Source organism: Tiliqua scincoides, chromosome 8, assembly GCF_035046505.1.
Source record: "Tiliqua scincoides isolate rTilSci1 chromosome 8, rTilSci1.hap2, whole genome shotgun sequence".
NCBI lineage: Eukaryota > Metazoa > Chordata > Lepidosauria > Squamata > Scincidae > Tiliqua > Tiliqua scincoides.
Window position 1 is genome coordinate 16,434,513 of NC_089828.1, and position 21,504 is coordinate 16,456,016.

The 21,504-nt window shown below is 47.1% G+C and overlaps 1 protein-coding gene across 1 annotated transcript in view; it reads right to left on the reverse strand.

Annotated features, from left to right (window-relative positions):
* DUOX2 (dual oxidase 2) overlaps positions 1–21,504 on the reverse strand; it is a 59,766-nt gene that overhangs the window by 10,953 nt on the left and 27,309 nt on the right. The window contains exons 11-22 of the mRNA XM_066635448.1: positions 20,223–20,392; positions 18,444–18,601; positions 16,521–16,639; positions 14,102–14,239; positions 12,345–12,458; positions 10,445–10,647; positions 9,297–9,482; positions 6,549–6,774; positions 5,264–5,357; positions 4,112–4,308; positions 3,612–3,675; positions 3,274–3,369 (exon numbers count right to left, since the gene is read on the reverse strand). Of these exons, the coding sequence (XP_066491545.1) occupies positions 3,274–3,369; positions 3,612–3,675; positions 4,112–4,308; positions 5,264–5,357; positions 6,549–6,774; positions 9,297–9,482; positions 10,445–10,647; positions 12,345–12,458; positions 14,102–14,239; positions 16,521–16,639; positions 18,444–18,601; positions 20,223–20,392 (1,765 nt within the window). The remainder of the gene's footprint in view (positions 1–3,273; positions 3,370–3,611; positions 3,676–4,111; positions 4,309–5,263; positions 5,358–6,548; positions 6,775–9,296; positions 9,483–10,444; positions 10,648–12,344; positions 12,459–14,101; positions 14,240–16,520; positions 16,640–18,443; positions 18,602–20,222; positions 20,393–21,504) is intronic.

Below are 21,504 nucleotides of genomic sequence, written 5' to 3' on the forward strand. Positions count from 1 at the left end.
CTTGTGTAACAAGAGAGCAAGCAAATGGATCTCTGGCAGATCTGGGAGGCCCTGGACCTTGCTGTATGGCAAGCAAATGCTCCTGCCCTATTATGGAATGTCTGGGCTACTTTGAGCATTCTTTGGACCATTTTCCAGATGGTGCAGTATATGGGTGGACTCATTAAATATGGCATCCTTTCCCTGAAAAGGCTCAGGGGGTCAGGTGGGGAGGATGTGGAAAAGAGAATTCTGAGGGAGGAAGTTGCCAAGTTAAAAGGGCTAATTTGCATTGAAAGAGAGAAGAATCTCACATATGTGAAGGCCTTTGCAAATGCCCAGAAAGATATAAAGGCCGCAGAGAGCCTGTATAACGCACAAGCAGGACGCCTGGTTGAACTGAAGTGCCGGTCTGGACTAGAGATAAAGGGGTGGGGCTGCAGGAGCAGCAAAGAAGGCCTCTTTGACTCCTTTCAGGCTGGCAGATTGGGAAGCACTGTGTTTGTGGCCAATTTGAAGTACAAAGTTGGCTGGAAGAAACTGAAGGATGTGTTCAGCATGGCAGGTGTGGTTGTCCGTGTGGACATTTTTAAAGACAAAGATGGCAGAAGTCGAGGGATCGGCACTGTGACTTTTGAGCAAGTAATTGAAGCTGTCCAGGCCATCTCCATGTTCAATGGACAGTTGCTGTTTGGTAGACCGATGCAGGTGAAGATGGATGTACGAGCCTTACCAAACAGAGACTGCTCCCCTCCAAAGCAACCCCAGCAGCTTCCTCATGGACTTGGGGGCATTGGTATGGGGCTGGGACCAGGAGGGATACCTATTAATGCAAACCACTTGACCAAGGGCCTGGGGATAGGCAACTTGGGACCTGGAACAATGGGTATAGAAGGCTTGGATTTTAGGATGAATAAAATGGGAGGAATGGAAGGCCCTTTCCATGGCATGGAGAGTTTGGGCCATTATCCTCCTAGAATGGGGCTTGGCAGGATGAATAAAATGGGCTTTGCCACTGGAGGTGGGTTTGAAAGAGACTCCCCAAGAAATGGAATGGGAATGCTTCATAGTTTTGGGGATGCCCTAGAGAGAGAAACAGATGGAGGTGGAGGAGCCAGCATGCCTGCAATTAATAGGATGGCCTCTGGACTTAACTGCAGGACCACTGGAATTGATAAGCTCCCCTCTGGGATGGGGCATGACCTGGACAGATTGGGATCAGAGATGGATAGAATGGGACTTGACTATATGGGAGCTTCAGCAACCAGCATGGAAAAGATGAGGCAGACCAAGGGGTGGATGGCCCAAGAAAGAAATCAATGGACAATTGATAAAGGGGACCACTGTGACACCAAGGGGTGGAATGTATTGGAATTGCGGAAGAACTGGCGAGGAGGTAGTTGTGGTGTCAGCAGTGGCCCCTTTAAGGGTAAGACCTGGGCATCCAGCAGAGTGTGCTGCACAGCTGGAGCCACTGGAAGGTAATAAGGCCCTCAGGGATATAAGGAGCACCTGAGGCAGAAAGGGTTGGTGGGTGATAGGAGTGCAGGTTGGAGGTAGGAGAGGAGACTGACTGACTGACTTGGTTTATGGAATTGGGAAAGACTGGATTGTGATTGGACTTTGGCTTTGGACTTTGATTTGGATACCCTGACGGATTGGACTGACCTACCTGGAACCTGACCATTGGACTGGAACTTGGCTTATTGGCAACTCTGATTGGACTGGTTTACAAGGCCCAGTGGATTGGGATTTGGCAAAACACCTAGACATCCATTAAAATCTTCCCAGAGTCATGTGACTCCCACCTGCAGCAGGCACAGTTGGTTGCATCAGCTGAGCTGCCTTGCTGATTGTTTCACACCAGACCCAGATATCAGGACCAACTGCCACGTCCTGGCTAATAACAATCTCAAGCCTGGGATGCCAAAAACCTGACAAGGGCAAAAACTGATAAGGAGCTTCCTTGTAATTTTGAATCAAAGCAAACAGTCAGTGATAACAGCAACAGTGAATAGTGTATACATTGCAAGTGAAAGTTGAATCAGGGCAAAAACTGATAAGGGGCTTCCTTGTAATTTTGAATCAAAGGCAGAGAGGGAGGGTAGGACCAAAGACCTATGCAATGAGACAAGAATTCATTGCAACTCTGAGTGAATTCAAGGTTTGGGCATTCCAGAGACAAATCACCAGGCAATGCAATAAACTCTGTGGCTACCAGATTTTTTTTTAACCCTGGGGCTTGTTCTTTCCTTCCTGGATTGGAGCAGGAGATACGTCATTCACATATTTATTTTGTTTCCTCTTCCGTGTATAAAATAAAAGATACTATTTATTTCTCTGTTTATTTCAGAGTATTTCTTCATTTCCAATCAAATAAAATTTCCCAAGACGGTTTGCAAATCAAACACGCAACACTAATCACAACTAGTAAAGTGAATAATAAAACAGGTAAAACAAGCCCTTAAAAAGGGCAGCTGCAAACCATAACTTTGAAAAGCCTAGGGCTGCAATCTTATATGCACTGTCATGGGAATAAACCCCACTGAACCCAATGGGATTTACTTCTGAGTAGATATGCATAGGATTGTGTTTGATTGCTGGTGCAAGCCTGCATTGACCCAGGAAAGTGGATCAGGCCGAGGAAGGGGGTTGGGATTCAGAATGCACCACCACAACCAAACCCCCTCCCCCAAGTTCTGATGCACCCTCCTCTTCGATCCCATCATGGCCCTGTTCAGCCCATTCCCTCCCCTGTTCCTCCCACCCCTGCCCTGTTCAACCCCCTACCCACCTCCCTCCAACCCCCTATGTGAGCTTTCCTGCTCTGGTGGATCTTCATGTATCCAAGGGCACACAGGAGGTTGCTTTGGCCTCCCTGCCAGTGGATCTGCTGTGGTGGAGCACACACAGTGGAGGCTGGTGGAGGCTACTCTGTGATTGCTGTAAAGCAGCTTCTGCCAATGCAGAAGGTGGAGGCTTCTCTGGTGGAGAAGAAGGTGGAGGCTTCTCTGGTGGAGAAGAGCTACTGGTGGAGGCTACTCTGTGATTGCTGTAAAGCAGCTTCTGCCAATGCAGAAGGTGGAGGCTTCTCTGGTGGAGAAGAAGGTGGAGGCTTCTCTGGTGGAGAAGAGCTACTGGTGGAGGCTACTCTGTGATTGCTGTAAAGCAGCTTCTGCCAATGCAACGCTAGCTGCGCTGTTGGGGGAGGGGGATTGGATTGGGCTGTAAGCATTACGCTACCTTAACCTGTGGTGCAGTGACAATTAAGTTCATATCTCTTTAGACACTTACTTTTTGCCTGACCTCTTCCTCAGTTCTTGCCCCACGTATTCCACAGATGGTGCCACTCCGCCTGACACCTGGTGCTGTTCTTGGTTTAAGATCAAGCTGCAAGAGGAGTAAGTGATTATACTACATATAGCAGGTGTGGTTATTGTTTTACTTGGGAGATTGCTTTTAAAAAGTAGTTATTCGTTTTAAAATATTAGAAGTATTTCTGTACTACTATTCATCTACAATTTAAAAGCACTTGAAATGTGTGTTAAATGGTGCTTTGAGGTTAACCCAAGCAGATGTCAACTGCAAGTTACAGGAGTGCTAGAGAATTAGTTGCTGGGAAGATGGCTTACTTCTTGTCCTTTTTTATGAAGGAGACTCGATTATTCATATTTTGCCTGAATCCATCAGGAACACCTTTGAGAGACAAAAAAGGAAGGTGAGACCAGTGATGGGCAAGCAAGATTAGTGAGGAGGTCTCATGAATGGTCCTTCTTTCATCTCAGTGGGCTGCCAAACTGAAATCAGGCATGCACATTAACCATGACCCCATGAATATCATGGGAAATCTGGCAATCCTGTGTGTGGGCAACAGTAAACAAAACGCCTTGTGAGTCACACAGAACTCTGATGGACTACAGGTGGTCCTCTGCTTGGTTGGACTGCCATCACTAAGAATATTTATTTATTAAAATACTCTGCCTTTCTCCCATGCAAATCTTCCCAATCCTGCATTAGTGTTACAAGACAAAGATGAGGTTGGGAATCTCATGATTGCCCAAATTCCAGCAGCCACAGCAGAGCATTGTTACAGCAGCACTGACCATAGTCTTCACACCCACCAAGCCTTTGCCTGGGCTCCCCACTGGCTGACCTTTAATGCAAAGCTGAGTGAGGCGGAGTTCATTGTCGTGGTCCCGCAGCATATAGTGGAAATCCTCCCAGGTGAGCTCCTCTTTATCTACGAACCCAGATTCCCTGAACATGGACTCAATGACCTGCTCGGTCTGATCTCGTGAGAGGCAGTTGTTAGAGATCTCGATGAAGGACCTGTGGCAGGAGAGGAAAACATGCTCCGTATCAGAGATAATATCAGAAATGCTCTGACGAGTCTGGGGCCAGTCCAAGAACTCCTGATATCCGAGGGGGTCCATTAAAGACTGTCCCCAGTGCTTGGTAGCATGCCAGTCACTGCCATTGCTCCCCCTCTACCCACGCATTCCCTAGATTTGAAAGGAAAAAAAAGAACAGAGTGGAAGAAGAACTGTGGAGCAGAAGAGAGTGTTTGGCTAGAGTGGGGGTGCCCAAACCTGCCATTTGTGGCCCTCGGGGAACCCCAATATGGCCCGCAGGGAGCCCTCTGAATGGATCATGTTTTCTCAGTTAGAATGAGCAGTTATAATAAAGTGGATTGTGGTGATAATGAATGGATAGTTTGGATCCTTTGGCGGCTGACAACTGGGCGAGGCCAGTCCAGAGGACTGACTGAGGTGGTTGCCACAGCAGGTTGGTGTGGGGTGCTCCCCTCCACACTGCTCTTCACCCTCTTGGATTACTTGGATCTGAAAGGGAAGGGGGAAGATGTGGAAGAAGTCTAGAGGAGTAGAGAATGTTGGGCTAGAACACCTCCGCACTTCCTTTTTTCAGTTTCCCTGTTCTTTTTAAATCCAGTGAATGAGAGGATGATAAGTTGCAGTGGCTGGTGCACCAGCGGGGAAGAGAAGCCAGCATGTTGACATCTCAGCATGTTGACATCTCAGGAGCATGAAGGTTTTGGACAATCCCTGGCTGGCAACTTAGATAGTGTAGATTCTCCTATGGCAGTAACAGTGAGAAGGAGCATGGAGGTTTCAGCAAAATGGAACCCAAATATCAGCAGAAGAAAAAAGTTTGGAGTCCAGGATAATGCTTCCCCACATCTAAGGTTCCCTCCAGGATCTCTGCATTCCCCCCTCCCAAATAAGGAGCCACCCATGAAGCTATGGCAGTAGGCACAGCGAGGTACCGTAACATCCTGAAGAACTCTTCTTTGGAAAGGAAGCCATTCCCATCAATGTCATACATTGTGAACATCAGTTTGGACTTCTCTTGGGGAGAGCCTGGTTGGAGATAGAGGGGGAAACAATATCAATCATCACCCATTGAGAACCAGTGAACCAGAGATTTCCTTACAGTCCAATTCTCCTCTCCCCCAATCTGTGATCACTTCAGAGGAGAAGAGGGGTTCAGCCAATTCCTGAACTGATCATTGTGGGGAGAGACTTGGGCTCAAGGGAACTGTTGGAATACATGATTTCAGGGACACCCCTGCTGTCAGGTCTATTGGAAGTGGTGCTGATCACATCTGTGGTCACTTCCTGATCAGCCAACATAATTATCTCACTTCTTCTATACCCAGGCAGGTGTTGTTAGGGATCAGTATTTCCGGCTACCACCCACTTTTGCCAGTAAGGTGTGGGGAGTGCAAGACCAAAAATACCCTGGGAAAACCAGTATAGGGCTGTGCCCCAAGCCCCCCCAGCAACCTGACACCAACACTGTACAGTGTATTTGAACCTATACAGCACTGCCAACTAGAGATGTTTCTTGAGAGTAAAGAAAAGGAGTGGACTACTCAAAACTTTCACTGGTGACAGTATTGGGTTTTTGGGGAAGGAGGCAGGAGGTTCTGATTCTCCTCTGTTTGCAAGGGTAGAGAATCCCCACCAGCTCTTACTCTGCTCTTCCTGCATTAAGGCATTTTAAAGGTGTATGAACGGATACATAAGAGTATGCACATTGGATCCCAGTAGCAAGCTTTTGGAATCAACATCCAGAACTGTCACAGATGGGCAGGCAGCCCTCTCCTTGAGGAAAGGAGACATTTGTCCCCTTGCCCCAGGGTAAGCTTCAGCAGCCACTGTGAATCAACTCAGATCTGCAACAGTATTGCTAGCGCAAGTCTGTGTTGACCCACACTGGCACATCAGGCCCAGGAAGGGGGTTTAGATTTGGTGGGTGCCATTGCCACTGAACCTGCCCCCTCCTGGGCCTGATCCACCCATCCCCACCCCATCTCCTCCCCATTGTGTCCCTTCTTTAAAACTGCTCAGGGGCAACTGCATCCCAGCACTTCTGCAGCTGGCTGTAACTCAGTGGTAGACCACTAGCTTCGTATGTCACAGGTCCCTGGTTCATTTCCTTGGAAAGCCTCTGCTAGTCAGCGTAAAATTGATGATGCTTGTCCAGATGACCAATGTTCTGTCTTGGTAAAAGGAGGTGTTCATTTTCAGCTCCATAGCAAATTTTACCTTTCATTAAGATCGCCGAGATGTCCAGAAACTCCCTGAAGGAGAGATATCCATTGCCATCTTTGTCAGCAAGAGAGAACATGGAGTCAACAAATACGGACTGGGGCTTAAGCCCCAGTGCATCAGCAAACTCAGCTCTGCTCAGTTCACACTTCAGTGCTTCCTTCACCTTCTGGGATGTTTCCAAGCTGAACTCTCCAGCATCTAATCTGTCAATATCTAGGACCTGAAAAGGCAAGATCAAAGGTTTGATCCTAAGAATGGCACTCCTCAGTTATTCCTACAACACAGCCAAGCTAAACAAAGACACCCCTCCCTTTCTTGCAAACAGTTGTTAGAAATTACTCCTTAGCGAAAGATCAGTGGTTGACCTCATTAGTTCAGAACATTTAAGGAATCACTGAAGTACTAAACAACTGTCTCAGTTTGATATTCAACAAGGGATCTTCAACAAACAAAAGCAACCATCCCACTTCCTGCAATTGGCATCCAACTCCCTAAAGAAGTGAAAGCAATGGCTTGCCGAGGTGCAAGTTCTCTCATGTCATTTTGACAAGACTCTTGATCACCGTTTTGTTGAGGGAGCCTTTCATGCGTCACTCATGTCAGTGAGTCAGTCCTGGTGCCCTGGTTACAGTGACATATGAAGAAAGGCCAGGTTCTAGTTCCCACCTTATCATGTCACTCACTGAAGGACCTCAGATCAGTTACATATTTTTGGCCTTGCCTATGTCACAGAATTGCTGTGAGCATGAAAGGGGGAAGAATTGTGTGTGCTACTTCCTGAACTCCTTGGAGGAAGAGCGGAATCCAAATGCATGCTACTCCTAGGATAACATGAAGTCTCATGAATATTGGTGGGCAGCCAGAAGGGTTTACAGATTCAAGAAACCCAAACAGAAATCCTTAACAGAGTGAAGGATGAGAAGTGGAAAAGGAGTTGAAGCTGTTTGCCCATTTATCTGGTGTTCGCTTCAAAATCTTTTCCATGCCTGCCTGGAAAAATGCCTTAATTATCCCTCATATCTTCACCACTATTCCCACTCATTCACATTCTCTTGCTCACAAGGAACAAGATAATGTTCTCTGGGAAGAGGACAGCATCAATGGCAACAGCTCTGCTGATACCCTCTTCCGCTTCCCAGCCTCAATTCATCATCCCATGTCCACTCAGACTTGTGTCAACAAAATTGCTGCTGCAGGTCCAAATAGTTCCATAGAAGCTTACCCCCAGGCAAGGGAACAAATTTTCCCTTACCTGGAGGAGACCCCCCCCCCGCAAGATGCAGTGTGTGTCCCAGTGGCACGGCTGCATCATGCAAGGTGGGGGGGCGGTGTTAGATAGGATTGAGATTTAAACTTAGTTACAGCAAGGAATGTTCCCCCCCACCTGTAATTTCCTTAAGTATAAACAGTATGAGAGAGGCTCATAGGTTTTTTAAAATTACATGCATGAATATGCTCCAAAGTTGCAATGCTATGCACACTTATCTGAACTTAAGTCACATTAAACTCAATGGGGTGCTGTTCTGATAGACATCTATAGGACCGCACCATAAGACAATTTTGCCTATTACCACTTGCCTGGTCACCTGGGTTGTGTATAAATTCTCCCAGATGAGCAGAACTGATCCAGAGTCTCCCTTTTGGATTCCTCTTCAGCAGGAGCCTAGTCCTTTGAAAAGAAGCCCATTTATTACACATGTCCCATTCCACTTAGTGCACTGGTTCCCAACCCATGGTCCATGGACCACAGTGGTCCGCAAGGCCCTGAGAAGTGGTCTGCGAGGTCTCAAGAGAAAAAAGATCACCTTCAATCACTTCCAGCATCTACTGAGCGAGTGCTTCACCACGGACTATCAAGAGAGGACGGAGAACGGACCACCCACAGCCATTAACAAAAGCAGCAACTCCTAAACCTTTTCTATAAATAATAAATCTCTAATAATTTTTCTCTAACCATTACAAACGTAATTGTGTTTTGTGTGGGGGTGGGGGGGTTGTATGCGGTCCACGAAGATTCCAATTTCTACTCAAGTGAGCCGGGCACTCCCAAAGGTTGGGAACCACTGATGTAGAGTGAGCTTTCAACATTCATTAAAAGTTGATACTTCCACTTTCACGCATAAAGTCCCCTGCTTTCTTTTACAAGCTGTGCTGCTGCCTTTTTGATGAGTCTGGTACATAACTGAGTTCCCCTAATTGTCGATTTGATTATTCACTCTACTTTAGCATTGTAGACTTATCTTGTTTGCCCTCTTCTGCATGCTTTGCTGGTGAGTCATTTGGAAGCCATTCTTTATTTGCATATATACTCGTATTTATCTTTTAGGAGGAAAAAAAAAACACCAACTGAAGAATGCTTTCCAGTACAGCTTATTTCTTGACCTCTTGTCTACATATTTTCAAGGAAATGGGTTCCACCGTGTTCAACGGGGCTTACTCCTAGGTAATGGTATATAGGATTTGCAGACCTGATTGCCGCCACTTATGTTGTTTTTATATATCTGTAACTAAAGCAAATATTACAAAAGGCTCTTCCAGTGCTCTCTTGCCCAACGGAAAATAAGTTTGGCATTGTTGCCCCTGGAACATCTCAAGTTGCTTTAATGTTCAAAAGTCTGGCAACCATGTTCCTCCTGCACGGTTCATTTGCAGCAAAAACACTTAATGGGTGTACCGCTTCATGCTCAGTCAGCATGCATACGCTTTTGCATAAAAGAGAACAATCTTTCTCCTTCCCCGTACCTGGGCAAATAAGTGCCTGAAGAAAATCTCCAGAATGTCCTTCCTCTGCTCCTTGGTCACAGCCTTCTTCAGCAGCTGCTGTTCCTTCATCTCAGAGACATGGAGGCTCAGTTGGTATTTCTCCAGATAAACCCTGAGCTGCCTGAGAAAGTCGCTGAGCTCTTCCTCATCATTAAACTGCAAAACCTGCAAGACAATGAGATTGGATGCTCTTAGTTCAGACAAGAATGGCTGTAGTGCGACTGTACAAGGTTCAAAAAGGATGGAGAACTTCCCTATGGGAAAATGTTAATGCATTTGGGCTTCCTTTAAAAAAAATGACTAAATGGGGGACATGGTAGAGGTTTATAAATTAAGCACAGTGTAAAGAAAAAATGAATAATAGGTTTTCTCCCTCTTTGCTAAACTAGAGAGGGCGGCCAGCCATTAATATATGGACATCATTGCTACAAGATGTGGTGATGGCCATTGGCTTTGAAAGGGAATTAAACAAATTCATGGAAGAAAAGTCTATTAGTGGTCCTAGACTCAGGGTCAAATCCTATCCAGTTTTCCAGAGCTGGTGCAGCCATGCCAACAAGGCATGCGCTGCATCCTACAGTAGGGAGGCTTTCACGCAGGCCTCCTCCAGGTAAGGGATTACTTGTTCCCTTTCCTCAGGGCTGCGTTGTGGCTGCACTGGCATTGGAAAGTTGGATAGGATTGGGCGCTATGTTGGCTAAATGAATGGTCAGAGATAGTATGCCCGTGAATAAGAGCTACCGGGAGGGCAATTGACTTCTTTGCTTGTGAACTTCCCAGAGGATCTGATGGCTATGGTAAGATACGGGGTGCTGGACTCAATGGGTCTGTGGACCTGAGCCAGATCTTCAATAGACTTGCTACAGCAGGGCTTCTCATACATTCTTATGTAGATTGTAATCCTTGTGGTCCAGTTGTGTTTTACCTTTTCTCATCTGAGCAACATGCTTAATAAACAATACATATTTTTGTAAGGTGGCTCTGCAGACTAGCTCCAGCTTACAGATTCTGCCACGGAAGTTTGCTTCTATGCTCCTTTAAGTTTAGTGTCTGCTGCTGCTGTGCCCTATTGCAAGTTCCCTGCCATCCCACTTTGGAAACTGGAAACCCTTACACAAGGTGCCTACCAGGTCATACTCTTTGGGGATCTTCAGGAGCATAGTTTTGTTGCCTTTGTTGTTGGACAAAATAGTCTCCACCTGCTGCTGGGTTTTCAGACTGATGCTTCGGAGTACAGCCAGCTTGCTGTCAAGCACTTTGATCACCTTGTCTTCGTGAAGCTGCAGGTAGACGACAGAGCTGGCAGTCTTGGGGTCGTGCCATTCGAAGGCTAGGAGGAAGGAATTCAATTAGCCCAATATTTCCATCAAGTTAAGGAAGGCTGTTTGCACCCGAAGGATTAAGACACCCGAGAGAAAAGGTCGTTTAGTTCATAAAAATTGTTAGTAGATGTGTCGGTCTGTAACAACCATCTCCACTCCAAAAGCCACATTCCAGTAATTCAACCACAATGGCACAAAACCATTTACAGTTAGCTTTTGAGTTCTTCAACTGGTTGGATGATAAGAAAAGCAAAAATGCAGGGGGGGGGGCAGGGAGAGCTCACCTTGGGAGCTTCATCATTGCTTCCAATAAAGATCTCACTAAACCAGCCATTTTCAACCTTTTTCATCTCATGGCACACTGACAAGGTGCTAAAATTGTCAAGGCACACCATCAATATTTTGACTATTGACAAGGCACACCATTCTGCTGGTAGGGGCCTCAAATTCCCCAACTGCCCTACTAATTAATGACCCTCCCCAAAGTCCCAAGGCACACCTGCAGACCATCCGTGGCACACCAGTGTGCCACGACACAGTGGTTGAAAATGGCTGCACTAAACTATGGCTTTGGAATTTTTTTTTTCTGACGGATCAATGCGATATCTCTTTACAACGGTTTGCTCCTGCTAAGATGTGTGCCGTATTTGGATGAATGATGCAGCTGTTGATATAATCCTTGCAACCTTATCCCCAACCGTGTTAGTGAAACCACAGGATCTTGGAAAATAGGAAAAGTGCGAGGGGTGGGAGCTTACTAGGTTGATGAAACTAACTTGTAATCAACAAAAAGAAAATTGGGACCTTGAAGGAGGTATCTTCATATAAATGAATGAGTACATGGCAGTGTGACAAAAACTTTGGGTAAAGAAGGAAACACAGACTTCCACTCTCTTAATAGGAAACTGAAAAAGTGTGTATAGGCAGGCAGAAATCCCCTTGTACTGGATGCTGCACATAGCTAAGGATGAATCATGCATGTTTTAATTTCTGATTAAGCAGTCAATTTATTCTTGCTTCCTTGGAAAGGAGGGTAGTCATGTCAAATTGCTGTTTGATTATTGTGCATGTGTCCATCACTTTGGTTTCATGTTAGGGTCAAACGAGCCACCTTGTCCTCCCTAGTTTGTTTTTCTTTAGCTGAATTGGTACCGTGAGTGGCCAATCCAGATGGGACGACAACATGGTTAATCAGGGAATTAAATATTTTGCCCCTGACCTGGTTCAGAAGCCAGTTGTGGCTGCAATTCAACAAACACACAGGGGTATTTTTATATCTGTAGCTATATCTATATATCCTTTCTCTCTTCATGGAGATCAGACAGGCATGGATGGGGGTCCCAGGTGCCTTCCCACCCAGGCACCGACCAGACTTACAGCACAATCCTATGCATGTCTACTCAGAAGTATCAGTGAATCCAAAGGGACTTACTCCCTGGTGCATAGGATTGTGGTCTTAGACCTGTTTAGCTTCAACAAGGTGGCTGCATCATGCACCTTCAAACCACGTTCTGGAGTGCCTCGTTTGGTCCTTAAAGCAATGCTTGAACAGAGTCAGGATTTGACTGGTGAATGTTCATGTATTTCTTAATATCTGTGGATGGCCACCTGAATGGGTGCTTCAGACAAATGCTTTGTTACGTGAGCAGGAGGCAATTTGGAAGAGACAGAGATGTTGCACGCAAAACTTTGAGATGTGCCTCACCTTGTATTCCATCTGCAGACACTTCTGTGCGGTCGCTGGGATTCTGCTTCTTCTGCAGCTTTTTGAAATCCCTCCTCCGGAACACAGCGACAACCCAAGCAATAAACAAACTCACTGGGGAGACAGCAAGGAAACAAATCTTGACGGCAGCAGGTTAAGGCTTATCGGCTAAAGGTTGTTACAGTTTCCATTTCTGTTTTGGAACAGTTTATGATGGCTCAGATTACACACGCGTGCACTTTTGTTTTCTCTGCCCAAATTGCATCATAGTTCTGGCACCATTTTGAACATCACTGCAAGCCCCTTTCATATGGGCTAACAGTTAGTGTGCTAATAACAAATGAATCCGATACATTAACCATGAGCTTGGATTTGAACAATCTCAGCAGAACTTTAAAAAACAGGGAGGATGCTGGCCTATCAGCTGAGAGCTCTATATCTTTATTTTAATTTTTTCACACATTTTAAAGGGCTGGTGTATTGATGCGTTCAACTGAGGCTGAGAAACATGTGGATAGGTGCCAGTCACCTGACCCCATCCATTTTCTTGCCTCCAACCACATCTGCTGCTTGTCCCACTCCCTGAATTGGAAAAGGATGTAAGGAATAAAGTGGAAGACCAAGTATGGAAGAGAGGAGAGTAGTGGGCTAGAAAATCTCTGACACTCTATCCCACTGCTCTCTCTTCCTCCACACTTCCTCTTCTGCTCCATTCCCCTCTTCCTTTTGGCAGGTTGTCAAAGCCAGTTCATGGCTGAGCTGATATTGGATTGACCACTGAATAGCCATTAATAGTCCTCTTCTTCTCCAAGAAAACGTCTAAACCCCTCTAAAGGCCTTCGATAAACTGGAAGCCATTACTACACCTTCTGATACCATAAATTAATAAGTATGCTACACTAGTGAGAATTAAGTACCCATAACCTAATGCAGACTGACAACCCATTGCAAAGCAAGTACAAGGTAAGACTAGACCAGTGATTTTCAACCCTTTTCATCTCATGGCACACTGACAAGGCACTAAAATTGTCAAGGCACACCATCAGGTTTTTTACCATTGACAAGGCACACCATGCTGCCAGTTTGGGGGGGGGGGGGCTCGCATTGGCCCTACTAATAAATGACCTTCCCCCAAATTCCAGTGGCACACCTGTGGACCACTTGTGGCACACCGGTGTGCCATGGCACAGTGGTTGAAAATGGCTGGACTAGACAGTCCATTGCATGTGATTACGATCACATGTGTTACGTTACAATGGGAACTTGTTTGTAAAAGCTGAGCAGCTTGAACTGTGTGCCTAGGGTTTGGTGCCCACAGCAATTTGCCTATTAGCTGATTGAGGCTACAATCCTATCCACACTTTCCTGGGAATAAACTCCATTGACTATAATGGGATTTGCTTCTGAATAGAAAGGCCTAGGATGGGGCTCAGAGGCCCAGTCCAAACTTCCAGCACCGGTGCAGCCACAATGCAGCCCTGAGGTAAGGGAACAAATGTTCCCATACCTCGAGGAGGCCTCTGTGACTGCCTCCTCAACACAGGTTGCAGCCCCTGCCCCATTGGCACAGCAGCATCAGCACTGGAAAATTGGATAGGACTGGGCCCTAAGTCCGTTGCTGACTGTATCAACTTATTGCAGGACTGACTTGCAATCAGTTCAGACACTTTACACAGGTGTTCAGTGAGCTTAAGGACATAACCCCAATCCGACTCTTCCAGATGCAAATAGCAAATAAAACATAAACCGGTATAAACCTAGAGGCAAGAAGAAGAGAGCGACGATGATAATTCCAAATCCAGCTGCACTCCCTTTGAAGTAATCCAGGACAGTTAGGGGGGCACAGGGGGGCAGCTCCACTGCAGTCAGCTGCCCAGGCTGGAGGCATGGATCTTCTGGGAAGAAAGACAAGATGGGGAAGTGTCAGTGCCACCTTATCTCCTGCGTGGGGTCAGGCTGTCCATGAATCCAATTGAAGCAGTCACTTCAGATGAGCAGTTGGTGGGGGTGGCCCACCTCTGCCTGTCCACCCCATTCTTCCTCTTCCTGCTGCCTGGATTTGAAAAGGAAGAGGGAGAGAGTGGAAGAGAAAGGGTGGAGGAGAAGAGGGTGCTGGATTGGAGCACCACCAATACTCTCCTCTCCCTCCCACTTACACTTCTACCCCCTTTTCCTTCTACCATTTCAAATCCTGGGAGGAGAATGGGGAAAAACAGTGGAGGCAGAAGGACAAAAGCACCCCCCGCCCCAATCCTCCTTCTGACACTGTCTAGCCCATACTCTCCTCTGTTCTACACTTCCCCTTCTGCTTCAATCCCCTCTTTCTTTCAAATCCAGGGAACTGGAAGAGAGGAAGAGCAGTGAAAGCAATGGCTGGCACACCTCCGGATAAGGAAGTTGACATTGGGCATGCTGCCTCAGGTGCTAAGAATTCTTAGGCTGGCCCTGCTCCGGTGGCCTCAGATGAGGTCCTCCACAGCAGCGTTTCTCAAATATTTTGGTCTCTGGAGCACTTCACACTCCTGAAAGGAGACTTGGGGAGCCCCTCTGGCACATGCTCAGAGACCCGGGAAGACCCAGAGTGCTGGTGCATGTGTGAAGTTGTACAGTACTGAGCACCATGTTGAACTGTGATGAAGAGCTGGAACAGGAGGGGAATGAAAGACAGCCACGAACAGGGAAGGTGAAAGGGACAGATGAGCAAACCAAGCAGGGGGCAGATGGCAACCACTTATGGTGTGCTTGTGGAGCCCCAAGGGGTTCTAGGGCTTCCAGGAATGCATTTTGAGAAATGCTGCTCTAAAGTACAAGCCAGCAAACATTTGCTCCCCCCGGAGTTGCACCATGCACCCAAATGCACCTCTTTGTTAATGACTCAATCTGATCTCTACTCTCACTGAGTCTGCTCTAAGTGCTCTGGCCACAGAGATGGAGCTTGGACATCAGCAGTTTGCTGCCTTATTTCTTCCTCTATAGAAGAGAGATAGCATCTCAGCTGATCTGAATTTACAGTGACTGGTGCGCAGAGTGGATGGAGTGTTGCAATTCTGGAAATAACTCCACAAGGCAACAACGGACTGGGGAGACGCTGACATTCAGTACCAAAATCAGTAAACATCCCTTGCACCATAATGACAGGAATGTTGTAAAAATGCTCCCATCTGAAAACATCTCAGGCAGGGTATGAAGAATAACCGGCCCAGGAGCACCAAGCAGCGGTGCAACCCAGGAGCACCAAGCAGTGGCACAGCTAATGATCGTGCAGCCAGGTAACAAGCTCAAAATTATACCCCGGAAGTGACATCACAACCAGAGGTGACGTCATGCCCAGGCTTTTAAAAAAGTGAAAATCGAGGAAAAACCTGCTTTCACCACCCAGCAGCTCACCACCCACTTGCTCTGCTGCCCTATCCCCAGCCAGTGGTATAGCTAAGGCATTCATCTGCTACTCAGGGTCAAAAAAGATTTTGTAGCCCCCCTCCATAAAAAAAAAAAATCAAATTTAAATAAAAAAGTGACTTATTTAAGTAACAATAAGTAACCTTTATTGGTTAGTGACCATCTCTAGGGATGGTTATTTTCCCCCTGCAAATATAACAGGAGCACCACTTGAAAAAGTACCTCTTCACCCAGTTAGCAGGGGTAACTGTATTATGATACATAGAAATGAGATCTGACTCATGGAACCTTACTGGTTCCATGTTGTATCATAATAACATCACATTGGCTCTCAGAACAATCAGTCTCATAAGTCAGTTTTGAGTTTTTAAAAATCCACATTTTGTCCCATAAGGCAGTTGTGTTTTCCTTCTCTATGCTACCGTTTCCAAGCTTTGTTGACCATGTCTTCCATTCAAGCTTCCTCCAAGCTGAACGTAACCTGTCCCTACCCTTTCATAAAGTTTGAAGGAATGTAAAAGCACAACAATATAATGGAAAGAGAATAAAGTTCCAGCAGATTGTAACACTATTAATACTGGTTCCCAGTTCCCTGACAATTTAACCGAAAGCCAGTCCAAATGAGCAGGCTTAGCAACAAGTTTCAAGACGTACACATCTTGGTTCCCTCACCTCTCTTGAAGTGGGAAATGGAAGTGGATTCTTTATGAATGCTACCTAGTACTGCCCCCCTGTGCCAAGCACCAATTTCAGTAGCACAGAAAAGCAAACACTCACCATTACTCAAGACAAACACACTCTCCTGGATTGTTGCATTTGCATAGGGGATAGCTGCAACAAGAACATCCCGGAATTTGGTTTTCCTGATGATGTCAATCTCATCCTTGGTGAATAACCTGAGGAGGGAAAGAAAACCAAAAAAGGAAGTTGGGGAGATCCTGGTACACTGAGTCTTTCAAACTAGTCTGCCCAGCACATGCCTGTGTTATGAACCTGCTTTATACCCAGTTAAGCCACTACTCCATCTAGCCTAGTGGTTGAGTGCAATGAGCAATGGTCCTCTAGTTTCACAGGCAGGGGTGTTTTCCCAGCACCTGTTCCTTTAATGGGGTGGTGGTGGTGGTGTAAAGGTATCAACCTGGTGCCTTTTGCTTGAAAAGCACATGCCCCTCCCTTCTCATTGCCCCCCACAACTTTCTGTTCAGCACACAGCAATATAAAGCAAAACAAGCAGACATGAAACCAAAATGTGGGTTGTGATCATTTTTGTGATTGTGCAATGGACATTTATTTTATTTTATTGCAGTGCATGAAGACCGCAATAAGGAAACAATCACATTTCCCAGCATTGTTTTTGATCTGTTAGCACAGCCATGGAAGCTGGTAATTCTGACTGGATCAACAGCATGGGGGGAGGGGGTCTTAACCCTTCCCCTCCACTGTTTAATCAGTCATAATCCCCCCACCCTTTAAGCTCCTATAAACCCTGTTTAGGGTGGGTTAAACAGGTACCTCTGTTGTGCCTGCCTTTTTTCCTAATGGGACTAAGAGCAGTTTCAGGGAGGAAAGAAGACTGTGAGGGGTGGGTGACCCCCATGCCTCCCACCCCATGCAACTGCTCTGATCAAAACAAGATCTTGTCAGTTTCAAAGGTAATTAAAAATACGTTCAAAGGAATTTTTTTTAAAGCTTTGAAGCCTTTGTCACAGAATCCTGTCCCGTCTCTGCTAGCTGATCTGCTACCACATTCCTGTGAATATTCAAGACCTGCTGGTGCCTGAGGCAACATGCCAAATGCTGACCTCTCTTATCTGGGCAATATGTTAACCTGTGTTTCTCCCATTTCCTAGAATGGAAAAAAAAATAGGAGGATGGAGAAGAAGAGTAAACATGGAGGACAGGAAAGTGGTAGGCAAGAAAATGACACTCTAGCCTACCACTCTCCTCTATGGTTCCTCTTCTGTTCTCTCCTCTTTCTCTTCTTTAATTCAGGAAGTAAAAGATAGAGAAGGAACAGTGGCAGTGAGTGTGCAAGTGGAAGTGACCACTCCCGTCAATTTTCTGCCTCAGGAACTTCCTCAGAGCCCAATCCTGTGCCGCCGAGCACTACTGCAAACGTGCTGTAAGGCACGTTTGCTAGCCTCACTGCTGGGCTCCTGCCTGTGCTAGCCCAGCGCCAGCCAGTGTTGGGCTAGCGCAGGGCGGTCACCCAGCTTCCGCGGCTTGGCAGTCTCCTGGACCACCGAGCCACAGTACGGTAAGTGTGGGCAGGGGCGGGGAGGAGGTGTTCTGGGGCAGGGGGAGGCCGCTGGGGGGCGGAGAGAGGGTGGGGAGAGGCATGCTGGAGGGAAGGAGGGAGGCATGCCGGGGAGAGGGAGGGAGGTGGGTCTGCGGAGCTCCACTTCGCAGGATCCAAGGCACTCATGGAGTGCTCTGTGCCCTACACAAGCGCCTTTACTTTACTGCCAACCTTTTGGTCGGCGGTAAAGTGAGTAGCCCCATTGCGGGGCTGCTTACCTTACCTGGGAGGAGGGGACAAAAGTCCCCTTCTCCCGAGGTGCCTCCTGTGGTGGCCCGGGACGCGCAGGATCCCGCAGCAGCCCTTCTCAGTGCCGCCAAGCCTGGATTGGGCTGCCCGTTGGCTTCATGGATAGGCTGGCCCCGTCAACATTCTCATCAAACTAGTTGATTGACTCTTACCCATTCTTTGTGTTTTCAAACCAGAACCGGTCTCCATCTCGCAAGCGAACAAATTGGTCAACGATGATGGACTTGAAAAGAGCTCTGTCACTCTCTAACAGACCCCCCAGCAGCAACTCCAGGCGGTCTGTCTCATTTTGATACATAGATGCCAAAGCCTAGAGACAAAACATAACAAACCATTTTCCATGAAGCTTTGGCCCAACCTCCTGGCATCACACTATACTGCACAATAACACCTACGCATAAACAGTAAAGATTCTTGGAGCGCCTTAAAGACAAACCTATTTATTTCTACATAAGCTTTTGTGAACTGCCGTCCACTTCATCAGATGCATGAAACTAGACTGAGCTTTTCAATGTAACAAATTGGTTCGTCTTGTAAGGTGCCTTGAGACTCTTCCTTTTTTCTGCTGCAATTCACTAACATGGACATTGTGTTCATGAAAGTTGCTTACATTGTAAGCTTAGTACATGCACGTGAAACAACTGCATAAACCTTGCCTGATTTCACCTCCCTCTTTTTTTCTGCTGTGTCCCTTGTGCTCCTTTTCGATTGTGAGTCCTTTGAAGCAACGATTTGTCTTTACAGAGAGAAAGAAGATGGGTTGCTGTCCCAAAGGATTCACACAATACATAAATTGTTGTCCTCATGTCCCCATGGAGGGCACAATCACCATCATCAGACTAGTGGACCTCAAAGGAAGACATAGGATTAATGGAGACATGCCAGTCTTCCTGATGAGTTAGGGAGAGAGCAGGGAGTAAACAGAGGGTTTTATCCAGTGGTCAACCTGCCATTACATGAACAGGGCAAATGTCCCAGGCATGGAGCCTTGCACGCCTTTAGGACCGTGCGGAAGCCTCCCTAAGGATCCCAACATGGTTGGAAACTGTGCTTCCAGTTTGCCGGAAGCACAGTTTAAAGCATCAAGGAAGCTTCAGGAGGCTTCCCTGACGTGAACTGAAGTTGTGCAAGCTCTGTATGCTCCAGGTAAGTGGAGGGGGGGTTGGATTTGTGCGTGGGGGGGTTGCAGCATCCTGCGGGGGTGCCATCGTGGACCTTTGACCTGGAGTGTGGGGCTGGGGAGGTCCGCTACTAGTTTTGTCCCATTTAATACAGTGGTGGGATTCTGGGGACCAAATAGTGGCAAACATGGAAGAAGGCTTGGTTCCCCACCAAACTTGGGGAAAGACAAAATTAAGTGAAATTGTGCCCACTGGAGAGCAGGGACCGCCCTCCTCTATATGGGGACGGTGTTTGGTATTTTCTTTCAAAGCTCCATATAATAATAGTTTTAACAGAACATTCTTCCAGCATCCATTTCAAATGTCTTCAGGTGTTGCAAAGCCCAGATCCTTCACCCACTTAGACAGCAATCCTATGCACACTTTATTGGGAATAAGCCCCATTAAACTAAGTGGAAATTACTTCTGAGTCAACATGCATAGGACTGGGATGTTAATTAGAAATGAACGATTGGCCAACTTTTCCAATTCCAAAAGTGTTGTGTAAAAGATTGTAACAACCCCTTTAATATCTGGCTTAACCAAAGTTCTTTAAGAAATTACACAAGGGTATTTCAAAATAGGAGAGGTAATAATATGGGATATACCTAAAAAATACATGAAAATGGTGGGTGGCTTCTTTCCTGCATCTTAAACACTACTTCCTGCCTTACACAAACCCTTCAGCTCCATAAAGGTGAAGTTCACAGGGGGAGAAAGGAAGCCCTCACCACCTGAGTTCCACCCTTCCCCACAGCTCATGGACAGTACCATCTTGCTCTGTTCAGAGAGATTCATTGTGATGTTCTGCCAATCAACACGTTCCAGCAGGAAGAACTCCCTGGCTTTATTATAGGTAGGTAATCCAACGTCCCGTCCACGGTGGATCCAGCTAGCCAAAAAATCAGCGCGGGAGTATTTCACTGTCCCATACCAGTAATCTAACAAACAAACAACAACCAGGAAGATGCATGTTAGAGCAGCACAGAAGAAACTATCTCAGCCCAGAATAGTCATGGCCTTTGCCTTGGGTGCTTGAATTCACAAGGCCACAGCTTGTGAATTCAAATGAGGCTTGAATGGTTGAGAGAACAATCCTGAGCGGGGTGCGCGGGGCTGCTAAGGCACCAAAAACGGCTGCCATGGCATCCTGACTTGCCAGGCAGCCACCAGCAGCTCCTCATAAGAACATAAGAACAGCCCCACTGGATCAGGCCATAGGCCCATCTAGTTCAGCTTCCTGTATCTCACAGCGGCCCACTAAATGCCCCAAGGAGCACACCAGATAACAAGAGACCTGCATCCTGGTGCCCTCCCTTGCATCTGGCATTCTGATGCAAATGATCTCCTCATTTGTCCCCTTCCCCTGGGAAAGGAAAGTAGCCCTGAAATGGGGCCACTTGACACTGTGGCAGCTATTTAGCCGGTGCAGAATCAACATGCCTTGTGTTGTGCCACAAGGCCCAACACGGGGCTCTGGATCTGGCAGAGCTGAACTCTGCCGGTTCCACCCACCCCCTCCTGCCCCACTCCCTCCTCCGCCATGCCTCAGAAAGCCTCCTCCCCGCCTACCCTCATGCCCTAACTTACCTCTCCTAGTGGCAGATCGCTGGCCTCTGACTGGTGCTGTCCCCGCGCAGGCTTGTGCTGGGCTAGCTCTGGTGCTGGGCCAGCGCTAACCCAGCAAACGTGCCTTATGGCACCTTTGTGACAGTGCATGCTGGCAGTGAGTCGGCATGCACTGCATAGGATTGGGTCCTAAGTCATTTATTTCTCATGGCATGTTGGCAGTCAGGCTGGCTGACATGAGACTGACTGAGGTGGTTGCCTTAGGTGGCGGATTGGCAATGGGTGCCCGTCTCCATCCCATCCTTTTCCTACTGCTCTTTGTATTTGAGAAGGATGAAGAAGAAGAGGAAGTGCAAAGGAGAGAGGAGTGATGATGGGCTCTAGAGCAGGGGTGCCCAAACCCCGGCCCTGGGGCCACTTGCGGCCCTCAAGGCCTCTCAATGCGGCCCTCAGGGAGCCTCCAGTCTCCAGTGAGCCTCTGGCC